The sequence below is a fragment of the Lepisosteus oculatus genome, chromosome 10, assembly GCF_040954835.1.
Source record: "Lepisosteus oculatus isolate fLepOcu1 chromosome 10, fLepOcu1.hap2, whole genome shotgun sequence".
NCBI classification, from domain to species: Eukaryota; Metazoa; Chordata; class Actinopteri; order Semionotiformes; family Lepisosteidae; genus Lepisosteus; species Lepisosteus oculatus.
The window spans coordinates 34,142,647-34,170,632 of NC_090705.1; the positions used below are offsets into that span (position 1 = coordinate 34,142,647).

The 27,986-nt window shown below is 37.1% G+C and overlaps 1 protein-coding gene across 4 annotated transcripts in view; it reads left to right on the forward strand.

Annotated features, from left to right (window-relative positions):
* The window catches only part of trappc9 (trafficking protein particle complex subunit 9), a 665,954-nt gene that overhangs the window by 84,631 nt on the left and 553,337 nt on the right, over window positions 1-27,986 (forward strand). For all 4 annotated transcript variants that reach the window (XM_015357321.2, XM_015357322.2, XM_006635851.3 and 1 more), the window contains 2 exons: window positions 16,857-16,983; window positions 23,439-23,571. In XM_015357321.2, coding sequence (XP_015212807.2) covers window positions 16,857-16,983; window positions 23,439-23,571 — 260 coding nt within the window. The remainder of the gene's footprint in view (window positions 1-16,856; window positions 16,984-23,438; window positions 23,572-27,986) is intronic.

Consider the following 27,986-nt stretch of genomic DNA (forward strand, 5'->3'; position numbering starts at 1 on the left):
ATTCTTAATTCACTAATTCACTTAGACTTCTTGTCACTGGGACTGGAAAAAATCATCTGTGCTTTGCAGTAATCTTTGCACACCTCCCTACTTTTCCATAACGAGCTTCATCTCAGTGTCAGATGGGTGATGTGTAAACTAATTATTTTCCCAGGTGGGAGTCCTAAATGCGAGAGTTGTTTCTCTCAGAACTGTGACTTTGGCTCAAAAACAATATCTACTTTTCAAGGGGCTTAGCTCAAGGTATTTATTCACTTTAAGAGAACTGAAAAAAACACCTTGAGCAAAAATACTGCAGTCAAAGACTCTTCTCCTTCTTGGGAGAGTTAAAAGCTTTCCCTTGCACTGAACTATAGATTAATCCTGGCACTCATTTTAGTAGAAATAAGCATTCTGATGTTTTTCTTCACTTTGAATCTGCATGGTCTCCACAGCGTCCTTTTTTATAAGCTTCTAAATTATTCTAAAGATGAGGGACACCTTTGAACATTATTGACAACTCCATATCAGATATTGTCTTCACGGTGAAATTACTTCACTTATGATTTCTGGCTGTATTGCTCCTTCTTTTGATAAAAGTAAAGGTATCTTGGTTGTGTGTCTTGTATGAGTGTATCACATTATCATGAAAGACTCCAGAGAATATAAATGAAAAGTCAAAAAGCCATCAGGCCTCTATGGCAAATTTGCTCGGGATAGCTCCCAAAATTGGTAGTAAGATCTAGAGGTTGGGCTCTCCCTAGCCTTTCTAGGATTGGGATTCCACTTTCTAGGCTTCCAATTGGGGCATTGCGTAGCCAATCAAATTTGGAGACTTGCATTTTTTTGTCCCCTTGTGGGGGTTATATGAACAGTGACTCCAGGTTGTGAGATCTTGGTGTGACGCTCAATGATTTGTGTTCTTCATGGAAATTTGAAAATATGTCAGCATTTCTTGTAGGAACCAGTAGGCAGACTCTATATTTTTCTGTCAGGCCAGGCAACACATACAACTTGCAAAGATGCAAATGTGCCTGGGTAACAAAATTATTCCTGCGTGTCAGCTCACTCCAAGCCTTCAAAGGTTTATATGGTAGATTTATTTTTATTTTGTACGATTCTGTAATTCACAGTGCCATTTTCTTCAGTAGCCTTATAGAGCTTCTGGCAATGGGCAATGTAATTTACAATCTGGAAATGGAAGGAAAGCAAGACTTGTTCTCCTGAGCTAAATTGCTGTATTAGGGTTCAGGTCATAATGCTTTTTTGTGTTTCTTGTAATCTAGTTAATAGCTCTGTAGGAAAAATGCATTCCAGCAAATGCAATGCATTCCTGGAAGTGCATTAAATAATAATCTAAAAGATTTAGATCAGTTACTAGTTTGTTCAGATTTCCAAGGAACTATCTAGGATACCTCTGGGGCATCTCCCACATGGGAGAAAAGGAAGAAAATCCTGCAGAATCCAGGAGTACCACCTGGATAGTGGAGAAGTCAAAGTGTAGTAATGAATCCCAATCACATCCTAATTTTCCTGAAAAATGCTTGACCACAAATGTTTAAGAATGTTGTACAGGTCCATTAATTTACAGGTGCTAGAGCAAAAATCAGGAAATCCATCTGTGTAACATTCTCCGTTAATTGGGAAGTGAAAGGACTACCCTCATCAGTCAGACTTCTGCTAGGGATTCTTAACTCATGAAAAGAGTACTGTATACAATATATCCCTGCGAGAGATTGTATCTTGAGTGCAGTAGCATAGTCTACTATTAAAAGGATTTTTCATGGAGTTTTTGTCTAATAGCCTATAAGGTCCATGGCTATCCCCTGGAAAGGATCTGTGGTAAAGGACAGCAGCTGTTGTGGTGTGCTGAATTTAGATTGAGTAACGTCCATTGGCAATCAGAGTAGCCAGAATTTAACGCAGTAAAATGTTTCGTGTGCCTTGGGCCAAAAATATTGCTGTAAACTCCTGCCTGATGTCTTTTTTACATAAAATGAGTATGTGCATAGTGGTTTTGGTTTGCCCCCCTTTTCGTTTATTTTATTTAAGGGGTAATTTCAGATTGCAAATGATGTGGGCATCTTGACCTTCATTCTGTAGGAGTTCCATTCATCTTCACTGCCGAAGCACAAACAGGATTGATGTGGGGTCCTCTAAGCATCTTGTAATTGAATCCATATGAATGTGGCCTATAAGAGTTTCCATTTCCCAGGTCTCCCATGGATCAGGGAGAGGAATGGCAGCGCTAGAGGGAAGGTCACGGAAGGATAGATTTCTGGTCACCCCTTTCTTCTTTCTATTTTTCTACTGTATCTTAAGTGGATGGGAGGGAGTGTCCTGATGTTTGTCTTCCCTTCTTTGCAGACATGGTTTTGGAGTTTTGAAAGCAGCAAAATAGCTCAGACATCTGGACTGAAAGAAGTGTTTATTGCAATTTCCATAAGTTTTTAAATGGGTAAATCCTCATTCTTTTGGGTCTTAAACTCCATCAAAGTTTGCACAGTAATCAGAGAGTAGGGCAGTTGAGGTATGACGGCTACCTTGGCATTATAAGTTTAGCTGGAAAGGAAGTTAAAGTGTATTCCATGCTGAAAAATATACCAGAGAAAAACAATGTTGCAGTGTAAAAAAAATATTCTTACCCATAAATGGGGATCCCAAGAAAACAGTTGTATGATAGAACATATTTTGTAAGGTGATTAAGAAAGAGCCCCAATATTAACTCAGCACTCATTTTCTAAAGAATTTTGTGCAAGTTGCATTTAAAATGTCCACTAACCATACTAATACCGTCAGTTGTCTTAGGTCCTTCTAATTGGTCTACTGTCAGCACACGGTCTGCGTCACCACGAGTTGTTTCTGCAGGTTTCATGTCTGAACCTGCACTGGCTCTTTATGATGTGGCTGGGCAGTAAGTCTGTGGTTTTGGTTTGTGTTCAACAAGTTGATGCAATTTATTGTTTTCCTTCCTGAATCAGCTGTTGCACAAGCTTATCTTCTTGTAGGTTTGCGTCCGATTGTTCAAAGCCTGCATGACATTGTTTGTCGGTTTGAGGAAGGTGGTTTCAAATATTTCAATTAATTTATTTAAGAAAAAGTACAGCTTGTGTGCATCGGCCGAGAATATCAACTTCTAGTGCTGTGTCCTGCATTTGTTGTGAAAAGCATCCCCTATATCTGTAGCTTGGAGTTACTTGAATCTAATTAACTACTTTGCCCGGCTTCTGGTCACTGGATTGCAAAGAGTCTGTGGAGAGGCTATTCCAAACTGGGTTAGTTGTAGTTAGAGTTGGATGGCTTCCGAGCAAACTCATTTTTATTTTCCCCTGTGGGAGTCTTTTCCCTCAGAACTGCTGCTCCAGCCAGAGGACGGTATCAGCTATCTTTACAGGATAGAACGCCATGAGCGAACAACGCTGCAGTCCGAGAGTCATTTTCTCAGGAGGGCTAGAAGCTTTGCCTTGTGCTAACTTCAAATTAATTCTGGGAATCTCTTTCTTAGTAGAGAGGAGCCTTCTGTTGGCTCTTTCTCTTTTTGTGTCTGGTAATAGGCTGATACACTCTCCCTAGGCTATTCTTTCATAATGAGGAGCACCTATGAATATTACCGACATCGGCTTCACGTGGAAATAACTTCCAAGCAATGATTGCTGTTGTGGTTGTTGGCACCCTCTTGTGACTTTTGATGGTATTGCTAGCCTCTTTTGACGCTACTTTGGTGCATTATTTTTAATAGAACATAAATTTGATTATACCTGTATGGGATAATGGGAAAGTTTACAAACTTCAGTGGTGCATAACTGTACTTTAGGGTATATATCTGCAGTGCTATTAACTTCTATGTTTCGTATGCTGTACTCTCAATGCTTATAAAGTGTAGAATAGGAATAGGACAGTGATAAAGCTTTCTTTATTCATGTTAGTGAAAGCATTTTAAATTGAATTGGGTGCTTTTGTTTTTCCATCTGTCGTGTCAAGCTCAAAAGCACCATAAGGTAGCTCAGTTCCAATGTAACTGTTTTTAATCGCTATTTGATGTTTAGCGTTGAAGAGCTGGATCGCGACGCTAAAAGCAAAGAGCAAAATCAACATGTAATTATGTTTAGTCCTCTCTTCCTCAGTGACTTTCTAGAAAAGGATGACTTTTATTCGTTTTATTTGAGCAGGAAGAATAATCTTTTTAACCTTTTCATGTTACAAAAAGATGTTGAGAGCAACAGGAGCAAAAATTAGAATAGAAGATACATAAACCACAGATATTTAAAATTGAATGCAGCATAGCAGTTATATGTTGATATAGTTTATATAGTTTAGACATATAGAGAAATATAGTTTAATATACATATAGAAAAATATCGTCTGTAAAGTAAAAGTACATCTATAAACAATACAGATCTTATTTTACTAAAAACAAATATTAAACGGAGAATGTACTGGTATCTATTAATTGCTCACTAGCATGATCAAATACAATGTGTGTGTGGTGTTCATGTTTCCCCATTACTTGGTTGATTCCTCTTTTAGAGCAGTTCAGTAGCCAAAGTATCACTGATTTACTGTACAGTATTACCACCCACATGTGAAGCTGGTCAGTAAGATCTCCGCTGGATCGTCCTCAGTTTCATAGTAAGTATACTCTTTGGCACATCTGTTAACTACTTCCATTTCTGTTACCAACAGTTCCAGTTTCCCTCACCAGGGTTTTGGGTAAAATTTCTGCTGAAACATGAATTTGGGACACAACCTGTTGGAGGGAGAAACCGTCACTAAAATGTCCGTTTCTTGTTATGTGATTGGGCATCTCAAAGGCCATAATTACTTCTGTGCATTCATCACAGAAGAATAGTATCACTGCTCGTACGTCTGTAGTTCGTAGATGGATAAATACTTCCCAACTGGGGAATCATAGTTTTTGTTTCTCATGAACCAAGTACTGTACCTATTGTAATGTATTGTACATTACATTAAACAAGTAATGTGTTTCTGTACAGCATACTGCTTTATTTCTAACATTTTTACACAGTAAACAATATCCTAAGAATGGCCATTTCCTTTTGTTATGTGTTGTGTAACAGGTTTAAAATAGTTTTAGTTTTCTGCTGAAGACTGGACGGAGCTGTACCTTTCTTTACTTTTTTTTTCTTGGAAATAATTTAAATGCTGAGAAAGAAATGATCTTATCTATTTATCTACAAGAGTTCCATGGAGGAAGTATTATCTATAAGGTTTCCTTCAAATGCTGGCTATCATAGATGGCCCACAAACCATAAGTATAGATTAAATAATTCTTAAATGTCTAATTCAATTAAAACAAACTTTTCAATTAAAAGTCATGTTTTTGTTGAGCATAATGAGCAGATTGGTGAGAAATAATGGCTCACCTTTATGCATTGTTTTGCTGTGCTATACAGTACAGACGTATTTGTATATTGCTCTTATACATTTTTTATATTTTGATAATTGTTGGATTTTATAGTTACATGATCCTGAGCTGACAAAGACAAAAAAAAATGAATTGAACAAAATTATTCAATGAATGTTATGAAATCACATTTAGAGTGGCCCTCTGTCTTGATCTACCTTCTTAGATTGAAATACATACAGTAAGTACTGTGCGTCAAAAAAATTAAATGTGCACAAGAATAAAATGCACAACTTTCCTTTCCTAACGCTACGGTCTGAAACCCAAGTTGGCAGCAAAAAATCAAGAATATCTACTGTTTAAGCAAACATTTTTTAAAGTCAATCTTGTATCACCTCCTCCTTAGTTTAAGTCCTTTTTTGAGTATTTGAGAAGGAAGGGCACACAACTTAAAGTCCTGAACAATGAGAAACATTCCTCTCCATTAGTTTCTCAAGGCAATGGCTACTTATTACTTTGACTCCAAAAGAGTGTGTTGAGGAAGTAGTTGATCTTTGAATAGCATTACAGGTATGTTCAAAGAGACCGATTCCTTAAAGGCCAATCCAGTCTATAGAGAGATAATACCATCTATTTATGTTAAAAGCCCTACATTCACTTGGCTGAAGACTGGAAGATTAGTGCCACCATCCGTGAGGATTCCTGCCTGCACCATTTAAGAACTACGTTTGAGAAGAGAGAGTCACAGTAGGTGGGAAATAGCCTCATTAAAAGTATACAGTAAGAGCAAAATACACCAACTGTTAAAATTACCTCAATATTTCTGGAGCAATGGACTTAAATAACTCTAATGCTCCATTCTTGTCAGTTTATTTCTCTTATTTTGAAATGCATCATACAGATTTTCAACAGCGATTTACAGTGAATAGCTGAAGTAACCCCAGAAGACTAAAAACAAATGTTTTTCCAAAAAGCAAAACACATTATTGCATTTGCTTTTTTCTGTCTCTGCCGATTAACTGTGCTCATGACATTTTATAAGAGAAATTAGTTTTAACATGGGATTTTTAGAAGATTGTATAATGGACTGTAGGTTTTGAGCAAATTCAGTGTATTTGTTTTTGACTGTCGTTTTTTTGAAAATTTAAAGAAAACTGTTATTTTCAAATGTATAATATGTTCCTACATTTCAGCAAATGATGAGCCATCTGGCCTCAGTACCTTTTCTACCCAGCTAAGCTTTTTCTTTTGCTATAAAATCAGTCATCATTATCAATTCTCACAGTGATGGAGTGTCTGACCTCCTTCATGGAGATCCTCTGAAATTTCTCTGACGAGGCTACAGTATGCTGTCTGGATGACTTTTTTCTCTGAATCAGTTTCAGAGAAGTCTTTTTTCACTGTATCTCTGTAGGTAGGAGTTTTCAGAACCTCAGAAACACCTTTTGGTTCAATTTTCTTCAAATTGTGTTTGAAAATCTATAATATATGACAAAACACTTAATTGGATTTTGCCTTATATACTGTGCTGTATTTGGAAGCCCATACTTATTTCTAAGAAAATAAACATGCAGAAGGAAAAGTTTTTATAAAGTTTAGAGTACATCTTCAAAGGAAATACACATAGTGGAAGCCGATACATTTTTAAAATCAGGTTCCCAACGTTATACTTCCTCTTACTTTCTGCTTGGAGAGAATTTTATCAGCCTCTTGGTCTCTTTACAGGGCTGGAAGGCAGGATGAGATGAAGGAGTGATACGATCGAAGCAGTGAACCCATAGCAGATAAATGTCCTAGTACACAGATATGAGCCAAGTGTTCTCCGTTTTCCTAGCAGCACAATAATTACACTTATTGAGGTTTGTCGGAACATTTTCTCCTCCAGTCATATTTATGTCTTTATATTTTTACCTCCTAGTGTCTTTTATAGGTAAATTGGCAACTGTAGGTGATATTCAGAGGGCATAAGACTGTTTCAGGAGGACACTTTATGAGGAACAGGTTAACCTATAATATTTAAACCAGCTTGCCGATGTATTCTGCGCACTGACTCATGATGCCACAGCTCAAGTCAGAGCGTAGCTGCTGCATATAAACCAGCCTGTCCAGATAATCACTCAAAGGCACCTTCCTTTTATCCTCATTGCAAGGTTATGAAAAACTTCTCTCACTGGCTGCAGCGTTCAGAGTACAGAATATGCTTATATATGCTTATTTTCTTAAATTTGTTTTATGTCATGACTAAGTGCTTTATGCGCCTTACTTGCCTTTATGTTTCAACAATTGATTTTATTGAGGTTTGAAACATTCCCTCCTTCATATACACACTTACAGTTTACCCCTTGGTGTTTTTTTATTGACTTTAAATTTTTAAATTTACTGTAAATTGCCCTCCTGATTTCTCCACTTAGTGTATTTGTTCCATGAAAACATTTTCTTAGCTTTATCTGAGGATCCCAGTTGCTTGAATACCTAAAACAAATATAAATGTTTGAAAAGCTGAAATGGAGCAATATTGAAATGGTCAAAACGCCAGATTCTGATCACTAGGCAAGGTGCTTACACTAAGGCAAGAGTTTTAGATTCTTGTTCCTATGTTGAAGTCAAGACAAAGCAAATTATTGCCATTACTGTGTGATTTTGGAACCAGCCTTTGTCAGGGGTTCCAGAAACAGTGCAAGCAATATACTGTATACAGTGCAGTCCATAAGTATTTGGACAGTAATAAATATTTGATGTTTTGGCTCTGTACTCCAGCACATTTGATTTGAAATAGAGCAATGACTGAGGTTAAAATGCAGAATTAATTCGAGGGTATTTATGTCTATATTAGGTGAACCATATTACAATCACAGCCCTTTTTATACATAGTCCTCCCAAATAAGTTCAAAACAAACTAAAAAAAATACTGATACTGAGAATTTTTGATGAAAGTCTGATTAAAATGGTCTATTAAATAGAATCAGAGTGAAGAGAAATCTCATTTTTATATTTTGCCTTTCAATGAGTAGCAGTAATCATTTTTTTGTTTTCCCAGACACAGATCCATGAGTACATAAGCAAAGAAAAAAAGCAGTGTTTCACCTTCATGGAATAATCTCTTCAAAATGAAAATTTATTCTTGTAATATGTCTTTAAAGAAATTATGCTTCTTGTGTTGATCAAATCCTGTCCAATATCCATGTAGATAATGGTGGAAAAATGCAAGTGATGTTTGATTTTATTTAAATCTGAATTTTAAACTCTCTGTAATGTTTTCTGATACGATATCTGCAGTGCTTTTAATACAGTAGATGGGCTATTGCTACCTATCTGGAGCAGAAGTAACATCAACATTTGTAATTGAATCCAGAAGTGTCTTTATTCGTTTTTTTCTTTACTACTGCAGTAGAACTTTGAAAAAATAAAGTGAATTAAAAGAGCATAGACTTGGAGATGGAAGCCAGTGATGTACCAGAGACCCTGATATTTTCATTTGCAAGCCCTGTTTCCTACTGTTATTTGTGGCATCTGTGCAATGCAAAGGCGTTGCCTGAAGAATGTACTTTAATCAGCCATGATAATCAGGTTGTCAGCAACATCCATTGCTCTAGTGCAAAATTTGCTTTATTTCTTTCTGACTCCAAATAAGTCTTTTTTTCTAAAGCTAGTTTTAAATTTAGAAAAATATTTGAGGTCTTTTTATACTATTGTCTTACGATACAACATTTTACCTCCGTTTTTTTTGCTGATGCCCCCAGAAACAGAAGCCTTAAAAGAATATTCTGTATTTTCCTTGTTTTTTTTTTCTACTACATGATTGAATGCCTTGCTGGGGTAAAACTCTATACGTAAGACCATGACCCTATCTGAAATCCAGGATATTTCAACTATGGAGAAGAAAACGGCTAAAAGATCTCTAGAATGTAATGACTTTAGCTATAGATATGTTGTTAAATATTTGTGTTGTGGTGGTAGATAGGAGCAAAGGCAGTTATCCTTTTTTTTTGTTTTTTTCCCCATAGACAAAATCTTCTGTAAGCCAGGACAATACATTTCCACACAGGGATGGCATACTCCCATAGGGTGTATGGTATGATTATAAGCCGCCTTTATCATGGTGATTCTCTTAATGGACTTTGTGACTGAGCTCATAGACATAAATAAATGTAATGTGTGACCTGTACTGGGGTGTCTACACTGATGGTGTCAATTAGGATGAGTCAGTCCTTCACTTCACACTCTGGGTCAGCCAGTGAGTTGCTACGTAACCTGGCATCTTCTGTAATCTTCTCCATGTATTAATCATAATATCCACAGAGGATTCGTGAATAATAGCTGACTGCCATCCAAGACTATTTCAGTCCAGTGTGTGAAAAGGTTTAAGACACTGTCCCGTTATTTTCTAGACAAAAATGCAGATGATCAAGGGCATACTGTAAGTTTATTTACTAAGAGATGATGAAAGCAGAAATAGCATGATGTCTGGATCTCCTTGTACACTGTTACTTCAAATGGTCTCTTTAACTAAGCTGCAAATGTATGTTTTCAGACGTTGGATTTTCTGGCAGCTCATCAGACTTGCTTTGCATTACAGCCTTTGTTGGGAACTTGTATAGCTGGAATAAAAGCACAGGTTATGGACCTGTGTTTTTTTATTTTTTGCCCCTACATATATCCTGTTCCATCATAGTAACCTGTACCAGGTGGCTGGGAAATGTTTAAAAATATATTTTAAATTATGTTTTAAAATGTTAACACACAAATGCCATCTCCATGTAAAGATTCAGTTCATTGGAGCTGGATTACAGTAAGAAGAGAAACGGTAAAAATGCATTAGCTTTTTTAAAATTACTGTTTAAAACCTGAAATTTTATAATTATATTTCATCATTGAAGGCATCCAGTGGTCAATGAGCTGAAACTGTTTGTACTGTGCTAAAGCCATTTCATTGCAAATCTTTTCATATTTATAATTTGTAGATCTCATATAATTGTTTTTGCCTTAGATCATTTTCTGTTCAAATCATGGGCGCCAGTGGAAATGAATTATTGACTTATCACTATTGCGCCTGTTTCCTTCAGCTTTTGTGATCAGCTTTTGGATAAATTGTAATCGTCATGTCACGATACATTTCGAGTCTTATTTCTGATCTTAAACTTTCCAAGTCTTCTTTTTCACGTGCAGGAAATTCTGCATACATCTACATGGTCACTCATTCAGATTCATCTTAAACAGTGAAAAACACTTGTGAGGAACTCACTGTGATCACAGCCGGTTCTCAGTTTTGAAATAAAAATTGGGTCTCAATTAGAACTGACTATTACAATTCTCTCTGCAGTCTGTCCTCCCACTCAATAGTAGATACAGTAGGTGCAGCATTGGGAAGAAATCATATTAATCTATTAAGCACAATATAGTTATGATTATTTTTCTCTGTGGGGCTGGGTGATTTTGATAGACTGCCAAAAACGGTTCTGTTGTCTTTGTGTTTGATTAGCATATATCAAAGTAGGCATGGGATCAAGTGGTATTCATGACTTGCAATGTTCATTAAAAATTAAGCACTCTAGCAGCCAAACTTTCAAGAGGAAAGGGTCATTAAAGTGAAGGGCGCAGGGGGGAGCTCCTCAGGGTACAGAAATAACTCCAAGTGCTGCCTTCTTATTCCTTCTAAAGGTTAGCACCTCCCCGGAGCTCTGTTAATTTGGCAGTAATATTTAACACATGCTTTTCTGCTTATTGAGCTTCCTTAAACTTCAGTGCCTTCGTGTCTACAGCCAAGGAATGGAAGCAAGGGGCCTGCTTTCCTCGGGGCATTAGTGACCGTATTGGTAGTTGGGGGGCTAATGAATGCTTGAACTTTCAACTCATCAGTAGCATTTGAAATTCAATATTTTGCCCACCAAGGCCCATGTGCATTGACTTCTTAGGCTGCTAAGTAGTGCAGTGCAGAGGGGACTGGTCCTTCTTTTGCAGTAATCCTATTGAAATAACTTCTTGTAAAGGTTAGAACTATAAAATATGACTTAATTTTGTGATTGTTTTTTTATATTTGTTCTGTGGTTTTCTGAAAATATACAGCCCTAAAATGCATACATTTGGGAAAATATAAAACAGCTTTTGTGATGTTATACAAGAGTCATCAATTCAGAACCATTAAATTGTGTGTATTGCCTAATCTGTCCAAGTGTTAGATGTCACGTGATTCTGACATTTGGATGATCACTGATCATGTTTCATAAGCACAAACCATTGTTTTTGTTTTAAGTAAACTCGCTATTGGTAGTTTGTATTGGATTGTCATAAGCCAGCAGCCATATCACCCTGCAACTCACAACTGGCAACCCACTGAAGCTCAGCAGGTGTGAGCCTGGTCAGTACCTGGATGGGAAACCTCCTTGGAAAAACTAAGGTTGCTGCTGGAAGAGGTGTTAGTGGGGACAGCAGGGGGCGCTCACCCAGCGGTCCATGTGGGTCCTAATGCCCCAGTATAGTGACGGGGACACTATACTGTAAACAGGCGCCGTCCTTCGGATGAGACGTAAAACCGAGGTCCTGACTCTCTGTGGTCATTAAAAAATCCCAGGGTGTTTCTCAAAAAGAGGAGGGGTGTACCCTGGCGTCCTGGCCAAATTTCCCATTGGCCCTTACCAATCATGGCCTCCTAATAATCCCCATCTATGAATTGGCTTCATTACTCTGCTCTCCTCCCCACTGATAGCTGATGTGTGGTGAGCGTTCTGGCGCACTATGGCTGCCGTCGCATCATCCAGGTGGGGCTGCACAATGGTGGTGGTGGAGGGGAGTCCCCATTACCTGTAAAAGTGCTTTGAGTGGAGTCTCCAGAAAAGCACTATATATAAGTGTAAGCAATTATTATTATTATAAAAATGTGGCAACATTATATTATGTTTACAAACATTTTTGTGTACAAGATTTATTGTTAAGATTGGTGTCACAGTGGCACAGTGGTTGGCATTGCTGCTCTGCTGAGCTGAGGCCCTGAGTTTAATTCCTGGGCTGCTATCTGCATAGAACTTGTGTGTGCGTGGGTGTCCCGTGGGTGCTCTGGTTTCCTCACACAGTCCCGTGTCCTGGTGTGTGTCCGTGTCTGCCTTGCGATGAAGTAGTGTCCACCTGTTGCTTGCTGGGATAGCCTCCGGCTTCCCTGTGACCCTGTATTGGATAAAACCGGTCAGCAAATGGGTGGGTTGAAATAGGTTTGGTCTAAAATTGCCAAAGATCCCAGTGAGCACCAATTTATAAGGCGAGACCCTCTTTGTTTGCCAGAATTGATTGCAAACTTATAATGTGACCTTTTCAAGCTTCACAAAATATTTCTTAATTGTCTTCTTTGATCATTCTGAAAGCTTCTTTTCAAAACCTCGTTCATATTTGCCATACATCAACCTTCACGCAACATTTGGGTTTTACTCTCTCTTTTTACTTCATTATTTAATTTACAGTTCATCTTAATCCGACTTATTTTTTAATAAAAATAGTGCTGGTAGAGCCTGCAGATAAGGTTATTGTTTTTATGTTCGTGTTGAATGAGTTATTAAATCCGTTTTTTAGGCTCATCTGCTCACATCTGCTTGGGTTTAAACTTTGCAAGCAGGTAATCACTTACAGGTGAGTGTTATTGCTGTTTGGTGATATAAATTGTGAACTGCTCTGTGCTGTTGAGTGCAGATTCAGAGCCTGTTTTCCCAAATTGCAGGCACTTGATTACGTCGATAACACAAAGGGGAAAAAAGCCACGTGGGTGTAAGCAAAAATTGGTTTTCACATAGTGATTGTAATATCTAATAGACTTAGAAAATAATTTTCCCTTTCTTCTGAACTGTTCCATTTATAACTGTAAATACTCATTTTTGTGTTAGCTGACACCTTCAGGAAAATGCTGAATCCTACAGAGAACATCTTTTATTTTTCTAACAACTAAAACCCCTAGTGCTCCAGCTGCAATTCTCATTTGTTAATTATCAGTGGTAGGCAAAGACAAGTTATAACAAAACACAAATAATTACAGAAAAAAGGCATGAAATTTCAGCTGTTCTGTTTTGCTTTTCCTGGATTGTCTCATTACCCCTTTCTGATCTTCATCTGATTGTGCTCGTTTGCCCATATTCTTTGATGAAGGACAGGCCCTATATACAGTATAAGCTTCGCCTCAGTTGGAAGCTAAATGCTTTAATCTAGTTTACTGTTCACAACCTGAGAAGAAATCTTCATTGCATAGCCTGTGAAGAATGCATTACAATGCCTTCTAATTAAATTGACACACTTTCAAAATAAGGACTGGAGTATGCCAAGCACTGAATATGTTTTAAAAAAATATTTATCTGATTGTTTTTTGCACTGAAATATTGAGTGAGTCTTGCATGGTTCAAGTGATGTTTTGTTAGGTATATACTTGTATTCTGCAATTTTCTTGCTAATATTCCTATGCACTGCTCATGAAATGAATGATGAATGAATCGTGATGAAATGAATAGAATTTGTCTTCAAGGATAAAACAGTAGGTGGCATTTCTGCCATGATAACAGTGTACATGCTCTCTGTGTAATCTAGAGTTGTGTTGACATTATGCTATAGATGTGCTGACATTGACCTCATTGTGTGTAGCAAACGGACATAATCATAAATAAAGAAAGTCTTCTTTTCTGTGCATCTTACTTGTCTTCAGGTGCTAGAATTATGAATAGGAAGAAATACAGTATGTTAACACTGACAGTTTTCATGCTAGAAGACTTTAACAAGACATTTGTGTCAATGAGGCAAATCAAAGAAGATCTCAGAAAATTGATGAGCTGTCGTGAAAAATAGTAATCATTTTCTTGCTTACAGTATTCTTGCATTATCAGAGTCGGACCTTGAAGAAAACCTACTGAAATTGTCATGATCTGTATAGATGTACAGGTTTTGGACTCCGTTAGAAAAATCAAGCTTAAAGTGTCCCATGGCTGTCTAGTCCATGAAATCAACTTCAAACTTCATGTCATACGTCAATGGTATACCCTAGGCAAAACTGTGGAATTTAGCTTGAGTCATCCAGGCAGTGGGCATGCAGAGAAAGGAACAAGATGTTTTAAACTTGGAATCATTTTTCATTTTTTCAAGACATTATTAAATTGATTTTTACATGGTGAGTTGGGAAGTTGTTCCGTGCCTGTTATGGATAGGTGTTCATAATACAACTTAATCCATTACACAATGCGAATTTTGTGAGTCTTACTTTAGACTTTAAAGAAAAATAGCAATGCTTACCTTTCATGGTTTTCTCTGTATTTGAAATACTGAATTACATTTAGTGTAGTAAGTGAAGAGTGTGTTGTTTTCTTTAAAGAATACACATTATTTGGATAAATTCCTTTTAAATAATCCTCATAAAATGCAATCATTGTACCTTTGTTAGGTGACAGTTTAGGAAATACCCTCTGAGTATGGGATGTTTTTCTAGCATTGTCAATTATATTTTAAATACCTTTTCAATATAATTCAACAACACATGAAATAAATGATCTGTTATATACAGTATACCCACTAATTTAATGCTCTGTTAATTATTTTTTTCCACAACAAAGCACTTATTTGAATATGTTTTCTACATACTCTTTATATTTTACATAATGTCTGTAAAAGGTGTTGCAGTTGCTTCAGGTGTTATAAAAGCAAAGAGCACAAGCCAAAGTAAGGAAGAGAAGATTGAAAAAGCCATGTGGTTGAAAGACATTATGATAAGGATACTCACTTTACTAAGATAAATGGGCTAATTAACTCATGCGATAGCTTTCTTATATTTAAATTTGACATATCTCAAGATGTGAATAATATTGGATGTTCTTGATCTTGGGAACAAGTAATCCATGTAAAGAAAATGAAAATTTACTTTCATAAACCATATGCAGAATGTATTAATTGATGAAGTATTTGAATAAAATGTGAAATGTAAGTTACACCAGCCCTTGTTTAGGGATCAGGATCACCTGTTAACTCTGCTTGAGGAACCAGAGTTGGCAAAAGGCAGGATAAAGCTGACACCTGTCAAAAAATACACTGAAAATGTGGAACATTATTTGCTAGATATCAGCAATATAAAACCACAGTAAATTTACTATTTTTCTTTTGCAGTTGTTATAGAATTCAAACGTAGCTTTTCAATTCACTGTTATGGAGAAATCTTTTTCGATTTCTCAGCTTCTTTAGAAGCACTTGAAAATTCCTGTTTTAATTTCTTCAATATATTATTATAAAGGTCTTATTACTAAGCATTCTTTTGAGATAAGAGAAAAAAACTTTCAACATTCACTGAAATCTGGTTGCTTCAAATTTGTAGGGAGGGTTTTGAGGAGGAGTTTGCGGGTCATTTTTCTCTCCATTTTTGTGCAAAGGTTCCTCCCTGTCAAAGTAAATCTGCGAACACATCAAACAGCGGTAGACAACCGCAGCGAGTGTCTTGGTAAAATCAAGTGCGCTCGCTCGGTGTGTGAGCTGTTCAAGCTCTGCCAAAGTTTGTTTTAAATCCTGAAAGAGGCTTCAACCTCACCTGCCTGTGACATATTTGACACCCCTGTTTTATATAAAACTCAGATAAATGATAAAAGAATCAGGTGATTTCTTACTGTTGAGTTTTTAGTGTGCTATAATAGCCTGAGTATTCAATTAGAATTAAAAAAAGTTATTTTTCAAAGAACATCAGATCTTTTATCACGGCGATTAATAATAATCAACCATCATGTCGCAGAAATTGACAAGGACATTAATATATATTTAAGAACACCTACATTACATAAGTCTGTAAATTGGCATTACCATTATTATTTGCATGTATAAAGTTATTACTTCATGCCATTACTAAAGTTATATTCAGTGAAACACAATTAATCTCCATTCACCTATTATTTGATCAGTTTAAAAACTATATTATAACATACAACTTTCATTTGTGTTTTGTACCATTCAATTACACTGTACATTATTTTTTTTAAAGGGTGGATGGGTGAGCCATGATTTCCTAGAATAGAACTTGACCAGTATTCTATTTGAGCTGATGAAAAGTATCTAGGAATTGTACACACGGCTTATTCAATGCAAATTTAGATCCTGATACTGTGTGAAACCAGGGTTTGTAAAAAATGGAACATTTGAGGAAATGCCAGTGGAATTTCGTATCGCTTTACGTCAAATCCATCCGTTTTAACCACTACAGGGTCATGGGGGAGCAGGACAAATCTCAGCAAGCGAGAGGCACAAGGCAGGGTACCCCCTCGGTGGGATGCCAGTCCATCACAGGGCAGACTCACAGACCAGTCACACTCACACCAGGGCCAATTTTTCTTTGGACTGTGGGAAGAAACTGGAGCACCCAGAGGAATCGCACATTAACACGGGGAGAATGCACAAATTAACCACCTTAGGAACTGAATCCAGCACCCCAGTGCTTCAAGACAGCAAAGCTAACCACTGTGCCACCATGCGGCTCCATCATGTCAAATACATGCATTACGTGTGTTTCTTTGAATTGCAGGGTCTCCTGACGTCAGGTGTGGAGTTTGAGTCCTTGCCTGCAGCCCTCTCTCTGCCTGCAGAGTCTGGCCTCTACCCAGTCACGCTGGTCGGGGTTCCACGGACAGCAGGGAACATAACAGTGAATGGTGAGCAACCCCCCCGTTGCCATTCAGGCACATCTTTATTACCTTAGACCTCGAAATGGACAAACCTCATGAGTGGGCAGAGTGGTTTGTTGTTGTTCATCGTCCAGGTTTGTGTTTTGCAGCAGCAGCAATATCGAATCTCGGCATTTCAGTTTCTAGAGAGAACTTACAGTGCCTTTCTACCCATGAACAGTGACGAGTAGACAAATCAGAAATGAAATATTTCTTCTTGCTTTCCCAAATTCATCCTTTTACTTCTGAGGCCTGAGAATGTCCTGTGTCGTGTCATGGGCTACATGACTAAAGAAACGGAGATAGCCTTTTTGATTTCTTGAATTAATTATCAAATAAAAGTCAGGTATCTTTATTCTTTGGCAGCATGTTGGGATATTAATTGAGAATTGCTTGAGAGTGCTTCAACTTTACAAAGCTGTTTTCAGCTGTATACTACAATAAGCTCCTCTGGCTCATTTGGTAGTTCAGTAGCTGAGTGAATCTAAAATTATATCTAGCTGTTTCTTAATGGTGCCCAGCCAGCACATGGCTGGAAGCCTGTTCCAGATACCACTACTATAAGAGTGAAGAAGTGTTTCCTGTTCCCTGTCTTAAATAAGTATTCCTTAAGTTTCCAATTGTGACCCTTTGTTTCTCTACTGAGTGTAAAACAGGCCCATTGGTTGAACCTTTATTAGTGCCAATTAAGATTGTGTTTACTTGGATCAAATATTCTCTTTACCTCTAGATGACTGAAGAATTTTAGCTCTGTCAGTCTGTCTGTATTTCTTTGTATATGACAAAATACTGTTTTTAAGCTAGAGTTACTTGGAGTTTTTGAAAAATGTTCATTAAAATCAGTGTCGGACTTATGGGGATGCAACATGAAACGCTTATATTTAGGAAATTCAGTTAGTTTTTTAAAAATAAAACAGTATGGGTTTCCCTTGGAAATTTTAGTTCTTTTTGCTTAGTTTGCAGTACCCTTGGCAGGACAGCCTGTTATACTTGTAGATTTGTATAAATACAGTAGCTGTAATGTAGACAATCTTGCAATGTTTTAATTCATTTCTTCCTCACAGTGAATACAGGGCAAAGTCTCTGTTAATGTAGAATGTCTGACACTGTCCTTCAGATTCAACGTTGTTGTTTCAAGCCCTAGGAATTCCGCTTTGTAAGTTATTTTTCAGATGAATTGATTGCTTGGATAGAGACAAAAAAACTTGCACATGCCTACTCGAAGCCTGACGTGGTTGTGTCTGACTCAAGAGTGCGTGGCAACAAGTGGGCCACTTAACCTTCTGTTTGCATTTTTTCCTCTCGCTGTGAGATTATGAACTGTAGTGACTGTGCCGCGTGTTTCGATTGTCATTAGAGAAGAGCGAGTCACAATAACCTCTCTGGGAGCCCTGAGAGAATCTATTCAGAGTGCTCTTATTTGAGATACATGGAATCGGAGGGCTTTTCTTCACTGAATGTGCTCAACGGCCTACACCTAAGTTTAATAAGTTAAAACTATAAACAATTTATGCTAGCCTATGAAATGGTGTCTAGTGTCTGCAGCTGTTTTTTTAACTCAGTTTAAGTTGATTTTCATTGTTGAAAATTTAATAAATCTGTTTTTCTTGAACAGTAGAAAATTATGAAATAGCACTGCAATTGGACATGTTTAATAACTACAGTGTGTCATGCAGATAAATGGCATACTTTACTCAGTAGAATAACCATTTAGTGTGATTCTTAGATGTGTCAAGTTCCCCTGATGATACATTGTCTTTTTTGCATACTACTGCAGGTATCTAATTATTTCACTATATATTTTCAATCTGAACTACAATCGGGACTTCCAGTGACCTAGATTAGGTCAGGGCAAACAATTTATTCTGTTAACCCACCTACTTCCTTTATCTTCACTTTGTCTGTCTTCCAACAACAGTGGGTATCAAAAGTATTCACCCCTCTTGAACTTTTTCACATTTTATTGTGTAGCAATATGAAATCAATATTTATTTAATCAGGATTTTCGTGAATGATTGACATAGAACACTGTATAATGTCAATTTGAAAACAGAATTCTACAGATCCTCCTAAATATAAAACAGAAAGTAACTTGAGCCCATTAATATTCACCCCCTTTACCATGAGACTCATAAACATGCTCAGGTGTAACCCATTTCTTGGTTGAACGGACCACCAGAGTGCTATTAAGTGCTGTTAAGATTCAGGTTAAACACATTTGTCTCTGGGCAGTGCAATAATTGATTAGTACAGCTTCCAACGAAAACAAAGGAATATTGAGAGCAAATCCAGTAAAGGGTTTTTGAAAAGCTGGGGGAAGGGGATAGGAGAATTTCCAAAGCATTGCATATTGTGGCTTACATTTATAATTATTTTTATAATTCATGTAGGAGGAATCTGTAGAATTTTGTTTTCACTTTGACATTATGTAGTGTTTTGTATTAAACAGTGCCTAAAAATGTGTTGATAAAGGCAAAAAATTAAATGAGTTATGATGTAACACAAAAAAGTCAGAGGGGGGGGAGGTAAATATGTCTAATAGCCACTGTAATGATGCATTTTGTTGTTTTGTATAGAATCTTGTTAATTCCTGTTATGAATATGTGTCACCATAGATTAATTGTAATCTACAATTGCTTGATTTCTGTCTGGAAGATGAATCAACAAATGTCAAAAGTTGCCTGTCTTTAATTAGGATTGTGTCAAAAACCATTGTAATGTGTGATGTCAGCCTATGTAGTTCTGATTCATTGATTGAATATGCATCTTGTTCTGCTTCTGGACAAAAAGAGCAACTGATTAATACCGGTTCTGTTTGTGGTGCTTGTGAAGTGAAAGGTATGTTCAAAAGCATGCAGTCTGTTCTGCTTTGCATTGCAAAGATGGTTAGGGAAACTCTTGAGAGTTTATGATGCAGCAGCTGTTTGTAAGCACACTCTAGTCACAGGAGTTTGTGCTGCTTCTTGATGGAGAGCAGGCGGAAATTGATTATGCGTAAGAAATGACTCCGTCCCGATCAAAACATGATGCGAGACGAGCTTGTCCCTGAGCACATCCTGTAATTACCTGAAGAGGACTGTGATGATCCACAGTGTCATGTTCACACTAAGGATTGCATCTGTGGGTTGAACAAGAGTGGAATAAATCTCTAGGGCTATGACATCCATGCAGTTTTGTAACTGTGGTGTGGCGACAGCGTAATCCACTTTCAGTCTCACTTGCTGACAGTCGGGACACTTGATATTCATGTATCCTTTACTTGTTCTCCTTGTGCTTTTATGCGGTCATCTTCCAAATTACCACCATTTGAGCGTTTGAAAGGCTTCTTGTTTGTGGAACAGTAAACTCTAAAAGTGAGCAATGAGGGTTATGTAATGACCTGCATGCTTTGATCTTCCCATACACCTCAGTGAAAACCCTCCACTCTTGCATGTGGAATACATTGCTGTAACCAGAAGAATCGAATTTCTCAGGCAACAGCCAAGGATAAGAAATGAAACTTATTTATGTTTGAAAACAATTTGTAACATTCATATTGCAGTATATTGGGTTTTTAAATGTTTCTACCTGCTAGGTAATATTTTGACTTTGCATTGGAGTTGCAGCCTTTTTTATTTAAGAATAAGAACAACAACGCAGGCTTACAGATCTAGTGGATTTCGAATTAGCGTCATGATGCAGTGACTTATGAATCAGTGGTTGTCTTGATTTATTAATTGAGTATGAGTTTTCTGTGAAACATAAGGCTGTCTTAGAATATCGCACATCCAATTTAATACTCTTTACTTTTAAAATACTCATACTATATGTACTGTCTTTTTATACTGTTTATATTCTTTTGATATGCAGTATGTGACTATGCTCTCTTGTGTTTGGGTGCTGCACAAACACCTGCAAATTAAAAATTCCCTCATTTAAGGGAAATAATAACTTCAATACAGGTACCTCAAATATATTGCTTTAAAAACAAATCAGGTTATCTTTGCATTACCAGTTTGTTGAGCTGTGTATAGTATTCCAACAGTCATCTTATCTGCCAAAGTACAGGGGGTCCCATTGACATTTTAAGACTGTGGATTTAAAAATGATCTGACTACATTCAAAGGACCTAAACTCCACCCTAAAATGGAGTCCAGAGCATAAAATATGGCAATTTTGTAGTAAAATCATTACAAAATAGCACTGTACTATATTAAATCATTATAGATAAATATTTTGCTGTACACCTTTATAGCTGTATGCGTTTGAGATATTTATTTATTTTTTATGTCTTTTCTATGCTCCAGCTTTTTCCTTGTAACTGACAAAGATGATAAGTTAAATTAAGTTAAAGTATAAGTAATTTTACTCGGAATTTTACACTTTCAGTATTTTATCTATCTTGATGTAATATTATTCTGTACATACAGTAAGTTGAATTGAAAAGTATATTACTGTGTTGCTTTCATCTTCATGTGTTCTGTAGGAACACTATGCATTAATATTATTGACATTTTTACTTTTAAGGTAAATGTTTCAATGAGTTTAATTTAAAAAAAATGTTGTTCATCACTCACACACACACAAACAAACTCTCTCTCATACGAAATCTCTTTCATTCATTGTTAATTTCTAATTGAGAACCCAATGTTCAGAAAATGTGAATGCACATTACAGAAGTCATCGTCATGTTCTGGTCATTCTGGTTATTGCTAAAATACATCGATTCTTCTAAAAAAAAATGTTGAGCTTAACATCTTGTGGGGAATGTTTACACCCTGTGGTCCCTGCTAATTCCCTGCTTACTGTAGCATTGATTCGCTTTATGGACCGGTTTTACAATCCCCATTAAGTATGTTAAACAGGGACTTACTGTATAAAGTTTTTTATTCCTAATCACAGTGATACATTTGTAGCACAGGAGCCAATGTTTTTAATCTGCAGTATTGTTAAGATACAAAATACTTTGTATTTACAAGATTACAAATACAAGATTTAAAATACACCCCAATTCCATGTTTCGATTCAGAACTTTTTCAGTGCTAATAACCTGATTCATGATTAATTACTTTAGTAACAAATCAATTGCTTAATTAACAAAAGTCAGATTGTTATCATAAATGCTCATAAATGTGTAATGAATACTTCAGTGTTAATAACTTCATGCATTCATGCAAAAGTGTAATTTGTACATCATATTGTACTTGAAGTCATTGAGATAATGACATGTTATATTGCACCCTGATTTTACACAAAGAAAGGGTTTTGCGATACAAAAGCAGGTACTTATGTAAAATTTTAATTTCTTCTTTCACATCTTCTTGAAAAGACAGAAACACACATCGGCTTTTTCCTCAGTGTCATGGAATGCTGATGAAACATACTGTATGTGGTGAAACATACAGTACATATGGGAATTTACAGATTGAGAGCTGTTCATTCAACAGAATCTGGATTGCACTGCAGTGTGGCCCCATACTGATCCAGTGCCTTTAAGGACACATGGCCAAAAAATGTGCTTACTATATACAGTATGAATGTATAGTTCATTTGATGGTGATTGTCAAACAAATTTGATTTTGACTGTTGAATAAAAGGTTCACAGCCAGGTATGCAGCATACCATTTTGCAGTGATGTGGAATTTGTGAACAGTTTGCGTGTCAATAAACGTGCTTGTTGCAGATGGTTTGATAGTCTGATGCGATAAGACCGTCCATTAAGAATATATCTATATCCGCTTTATTTATGAAACAAAACCCTTAATCTATCCCTTTGGGCAAAAAATAAAGTCATGGATGCTCACAGGAAATGATATCTGTTTTATATTATTCTGATATTCTTTATTTTACTGAGTCGCTCATATGCTGTGCATAATCTCATTCAAAAATCATATTAACCATAGAAGAGCAAACTAAGCACCGTTCTGAAGTATATTTTGGCACAATTTGTTGATTAATATCTCCTTCACCAAAGAGCTTACAATAACATGGGGCTTATTGGTGTATTCCCAGTGTGTGCCCTTTCTAATTCACAATTTAATTTCCTCGTCACCTTATGGTCTACTGATTATTATTGTGAGTAGACATAGCTTTGCTCAGCTCTTCTAATTTAATTTGATCAGGAGTCAAGGTGGTATGACTACAGGCCTTTAATTTTCTTAATGCCAGTGCTAGTTTGTAATATCATTCGTGTGTTTGCTGATATCGCCGAAATTAAAACAAGGGTCCAGAGTGTATTGCATGAAAACACATAGAACGCTCTTCCATTTCCAAAGGATCTCTCCTGCAACGTGTCCTTCTTTCAATTCCTTGCAGTTCTCCAACTTGTCATTTGTTCTTACCGTTAGCTTGTGCCAAAATACTTCATTGTCTTCTAAATGCACATGCACATCAAGTAAAGGAAGGATTCTGTGAGTTACCTGTAGTCAGTTGAATGATTCATTAATCCTTTCTTGTGTTCTCAGGTTACCACACGTCGGTGTTTGGGGTGACGAGTGACTGTCTCCTGGAGCATTTGGCTGGGGTGAAGACCAGCGGATGCACTGTGGAGGTGGTTCCTGCTCTGCCTCGGCTCCAGCTCGGCACCTCCCTGCCTCGGTAAGCCGGCCTGTGCCTTTGTTGCTGTAAGAGGCGTTAAATAGTGACGCGGTGTGGCTGAGAATTTCAGAAGATGGGCAGTAGTCTGGTGAAAGACAATTGTAGTTCCCCACAGTGTCAGGTGATTTCTGATGCACCTGGCCCATACCCACCTGCTTGGCAGGAGTTGATAAGATGCAGGATAGGGTACAAAGGTGATATTATTTGTGGACGGGGTAATTTATGGAAATCAGGTGTTATTCCCTAACCTGTACTGATTCCCACCTGTACAAATTGACAGAGAACATTTTCCCACCGTGATGCAGCTGTTGTTATGGACCTGGCTGGCCCAATGATGATAGGCCTCTACCTCATCACTTTAGATCTCACCAAATACCGGCACTGACAAATACCCCTATCACACTTACAAGGAGTTAGGCACCAAATATCTAACAAATGACCCAGCAGAACCCTTAAGACTTTTCATAACCTTTGACTTCAGGTGTTTTACAAATACGCATTAAACATTTGTAGAAATAAAACTGAACAATTGAAATATTGATCTAATGTGCATTCTACACTACAGTTATGAAATTCTTAATTTTAATAAAACATTTTAATAAATGTAATACATTTGAATAAAACAGGTCGCATACTATTATGTACAGCTTTTGACTTTGTCAGATAAAATCATTAAAGGACATTTACATAGTTTTCCATGTTTATAAATGTATGAGTAAAGCACATCATTGTCCTTTGGGCTTTATGACCTTGATGTTTATTAATCATAATTTCCCTATTTAGTCATTTGTTTGTATACTGCAATTCAAGGTAACAATGTAAAAATGTGGGACTGAATATTAACTCTGGTTTTGAGATGTTTGTTGACAGAACCATCTCAACAACTACTAGTTCTTCTTCATGGGGTATCTTAATTGACACTCACAGTAGCAGCCATACTGTATGTGAAAAATTAATATTCCCTTAATTCATCATGAAGGCTTGTTCTCAAAACACACTAACCCTGTAGGATGTTCCTTTTTATATTCATTTTTAATCATGGGATATATCAACAATGGCTCCAGCCATTTCGAGACACTAGAAAGTAGAACTCTCTAATGAGATTTTTAATTAGTCTTTGTATAATTAAGTCAGTGTAAGCAGCCACAGACAAACTATTAGGGCTCATCAGCATAGCATGGCTGTAACTTGATGAATGAAACAGGCTTATGCATTAATCGTCTTATGAACATCTTTCTAGAGTATAATATTTTTAAAGAGTAAGTAGAGGTTGCTATGGATCATGGGGTATATGATTATGAAATAGATGTGATCATTTTGCAATTCTGTCCTTGGCTTCTTACTTTGACTTTTGGATATCCACAAAGCAGAATTAGAAATCTCTTCAGATGGTTCTTTTTCATAGCATATGAAACACTTAACAGGTAATTCAGATTCACATTGTATATCCCATGATTCCTCACAATGTTTCCTCGCTCTAGATAGATAAAAAAAATAAATTCTTTTGACATGTTATGAAGTAGCTACAGGAGAAAAAAAACATGTAAGCCCAGACATACAGAAAGAAAATATAGCTGTTCCTTTGGACTATGCAGTTGCTAGAAGGCAGTTGGCATTGTAAATGAGACCTAATCTTTGGCAGTCATATCTGCAGCAGAGTCTCCTAAAGCCAAATTTCTGTTCTATATTAGTTCTGAGTCACGCGTCATTGAACGCTCATAATTCTGACAGCTCCTGCCTCTGGCCAAGTATGATTCCAGTCAAAGTTTATTCCAGAATAAAACTGTTTTTATATATATTCTGACATTATTTTAGATTATGAATAAGAGTCTTTCTTGGGGTTAATGCTATTAACTATAAAGAGTGTTTTGTCCTCTGTTATAGAGGTTTTTCAGTTTAAGTCATGCCACCCAATAACATTTTTCTGCATTCTTGCCCCACACTTGCTGATAAGGGACAAAACCTTCACTCTTTGCTGAAAAGAACTTGGGACCACTACTAGCAAGTTCACCTGAGTTGACATAGTCCAGCCTCAACCGTACTGATGGCATGAAAGGGTTGTTTTGCAAGAATAATTATTACTTTCTGTAGTTTTGTCTTTTTGGGTGGCATGGTGGGGCAGTGGTTAGCACTGCTGCCTAGCAGAACTCTCCCAGGGGCAATTTTCAGGATTATAATGTGAATATCAAACTTTTACTCATAAAACCAGATCAAGTTTAAACTTCCGTCTGAAGGCCGAGCTGGGTTAGATTTGTCACAGCTGTTGAATCTCTTGCAGCTGACAGGCCTGTGTCCCAGGGCACCAAGAGAGAGGAGAAGCATGGAGTTTGTCTGTGCTCTCCGTGTTTGTGTAGGTTTCCTCCCAAAGACATACTAGCATGTAAATTGGCTTCTGGGAGAATTGGCCCTGATGTGAATGTGTGTGTTTCTGTGTCTGTGTGTCCTGTGATGGACTGGCATCCCGTCCAGCGTCTGTCCCAACTTGCGCCCTTGCTTGCCGAGATACGCTCCAGCTCCCTTGCAGCCCTTCATTGGATGAAGTAGATAGAAAATGGATGGATGGATTTATCTTTATTTTTAATAGGCTTGACATTCTCAATAGGTTACATCATCTCATCATCTGTTGCCAATCAACTTCCCCAGTAAGGAGGTGATTTAGTGCTTTTGCAAAAGTCACTCCACTGTATCATGGTCTGTCTTGAATGATCAATTAATCATTCTGATGGCAAAGCGTTTAATCATAATCCAAGAACTTTGCACTTTGTTTTTCTAAAAACATGCATGCATGAATAGAGAGCAGAAAGTTCTTTTGATGCTCAGTATGAATTGACTCATTGGTTGGGCAATGTCTCTTAAAGGAGAAGTTTAAGTTGATTGCAAGCTTCTTTTAAAGGGGAGCTGAGTTTGTGGTCCATGATTTACCATCACGCTGAGGAAATACGGTGATTAAATAGTCATCATGCACCTGAACCTTATCAAACCACATGACTGCAATCATTACTATCCAGGTTAGAATTTTAACTTTATTTCAAGATGCCAAGCCAAGGGAGAGTCCTATGGAAACAGAATTCTGACCAAGGGGAGAAATCATGTGATTGCATCGTAATTTTTGGCCAATCAACAAAATGAACACAGTTTAACCTTTTTGTCGACAGCCAGGATATCAGAGTGTATTCAGGAATAGCCTGGGACAAACCAAATTCTCCCCACCTGGCTAATTGCAGCCTGACGCAAGTCAGACGCTGTGCACAGTTTGTTTTAAAAAGCAAAGATCAGCACATAGCAAACGTCCCCGAGGAGCTGTCTTCAGCACCGTGCTAAGCAATGCTCTCCCTCTCTCTGTGTGCCCTGGGGCATGCCTGGCAGCAGACCTGCCAGCTGAAGGAGATTCGAGAGCTGTGACGAACCTAGCCCAGCTCTGTCTTCACAAGGAAGTTAAAACTGGACCAGAAACGCTTGGCCAGCAGTGTTTCTAAATGTAAAAGTTTGACATTCACCTTACATTTTTGAGAGTTAAACTATTATTCCAAATGCATGTCTGAACTGAAAAAGTCTAGATCACAATAGTAAATGAATGTTTACTTGCCTTCGGGAATATAAATGTGTTTAATTATATGAGACTTACAGAGTAGCGAATGACAAATCTAAATGTTAATCCTAATGTTATTAATGCCCATGTAATCCTTAGAGAATGATCAGCCAGTCGTATCAGTATGTAAACCGATCGATTCACATAAAATGCATATTATATCTCTTATGGGTTGCTATGAATGTTTAGGTATTGTATTAAGAAATTATTCATTGTATAGTCGTCTCCTTGATAAAGATGAGCAAAAAAGGCTGTATTAGATAAACAACACGGGTAATGAGCTATATTTTAATTTTCTGACATGGAATATATTTTACTTTTTTAATAATTCAAATCAAATCAACCAAAATTTCACATCTCAGATTATAAATTGGATTCCAAAAATATTAGCACACCGTTTTAAGTACTTTGTTCACCCTCCTCTGGCGAGAATAACAGCAAAGAGCCTTTTTTATAATGTTTTCTGAGATTGGAGAACACATTTGGAGGGATATTACGTTCTTCTATAGAGAATTGTTCCAGATCCCTGAAGTCCAGGCACTTTGTTGGCCTGTGATGCATATTTTGATTTGCAAAATATTGATGTTGTGGTCAGTTAACTTTTTTGTGTGGATTTTAATGTGTGCTTGCTATCATTTTCTTGCTGGAAGATCCATGTGTAGCAAAGTTTAACCTTCATGCAGAGGCAAGCAATAGAACAGTATGTCCTGGCACTTGGTAGAGTTCATGGTGTACTGTAAATAACCTTAATAAGGGCCCTAGGACCAGCAAAACAGTCCCATGACATCAAAGATCCCACACCATTTTCAGAATAGGTATGATGTTC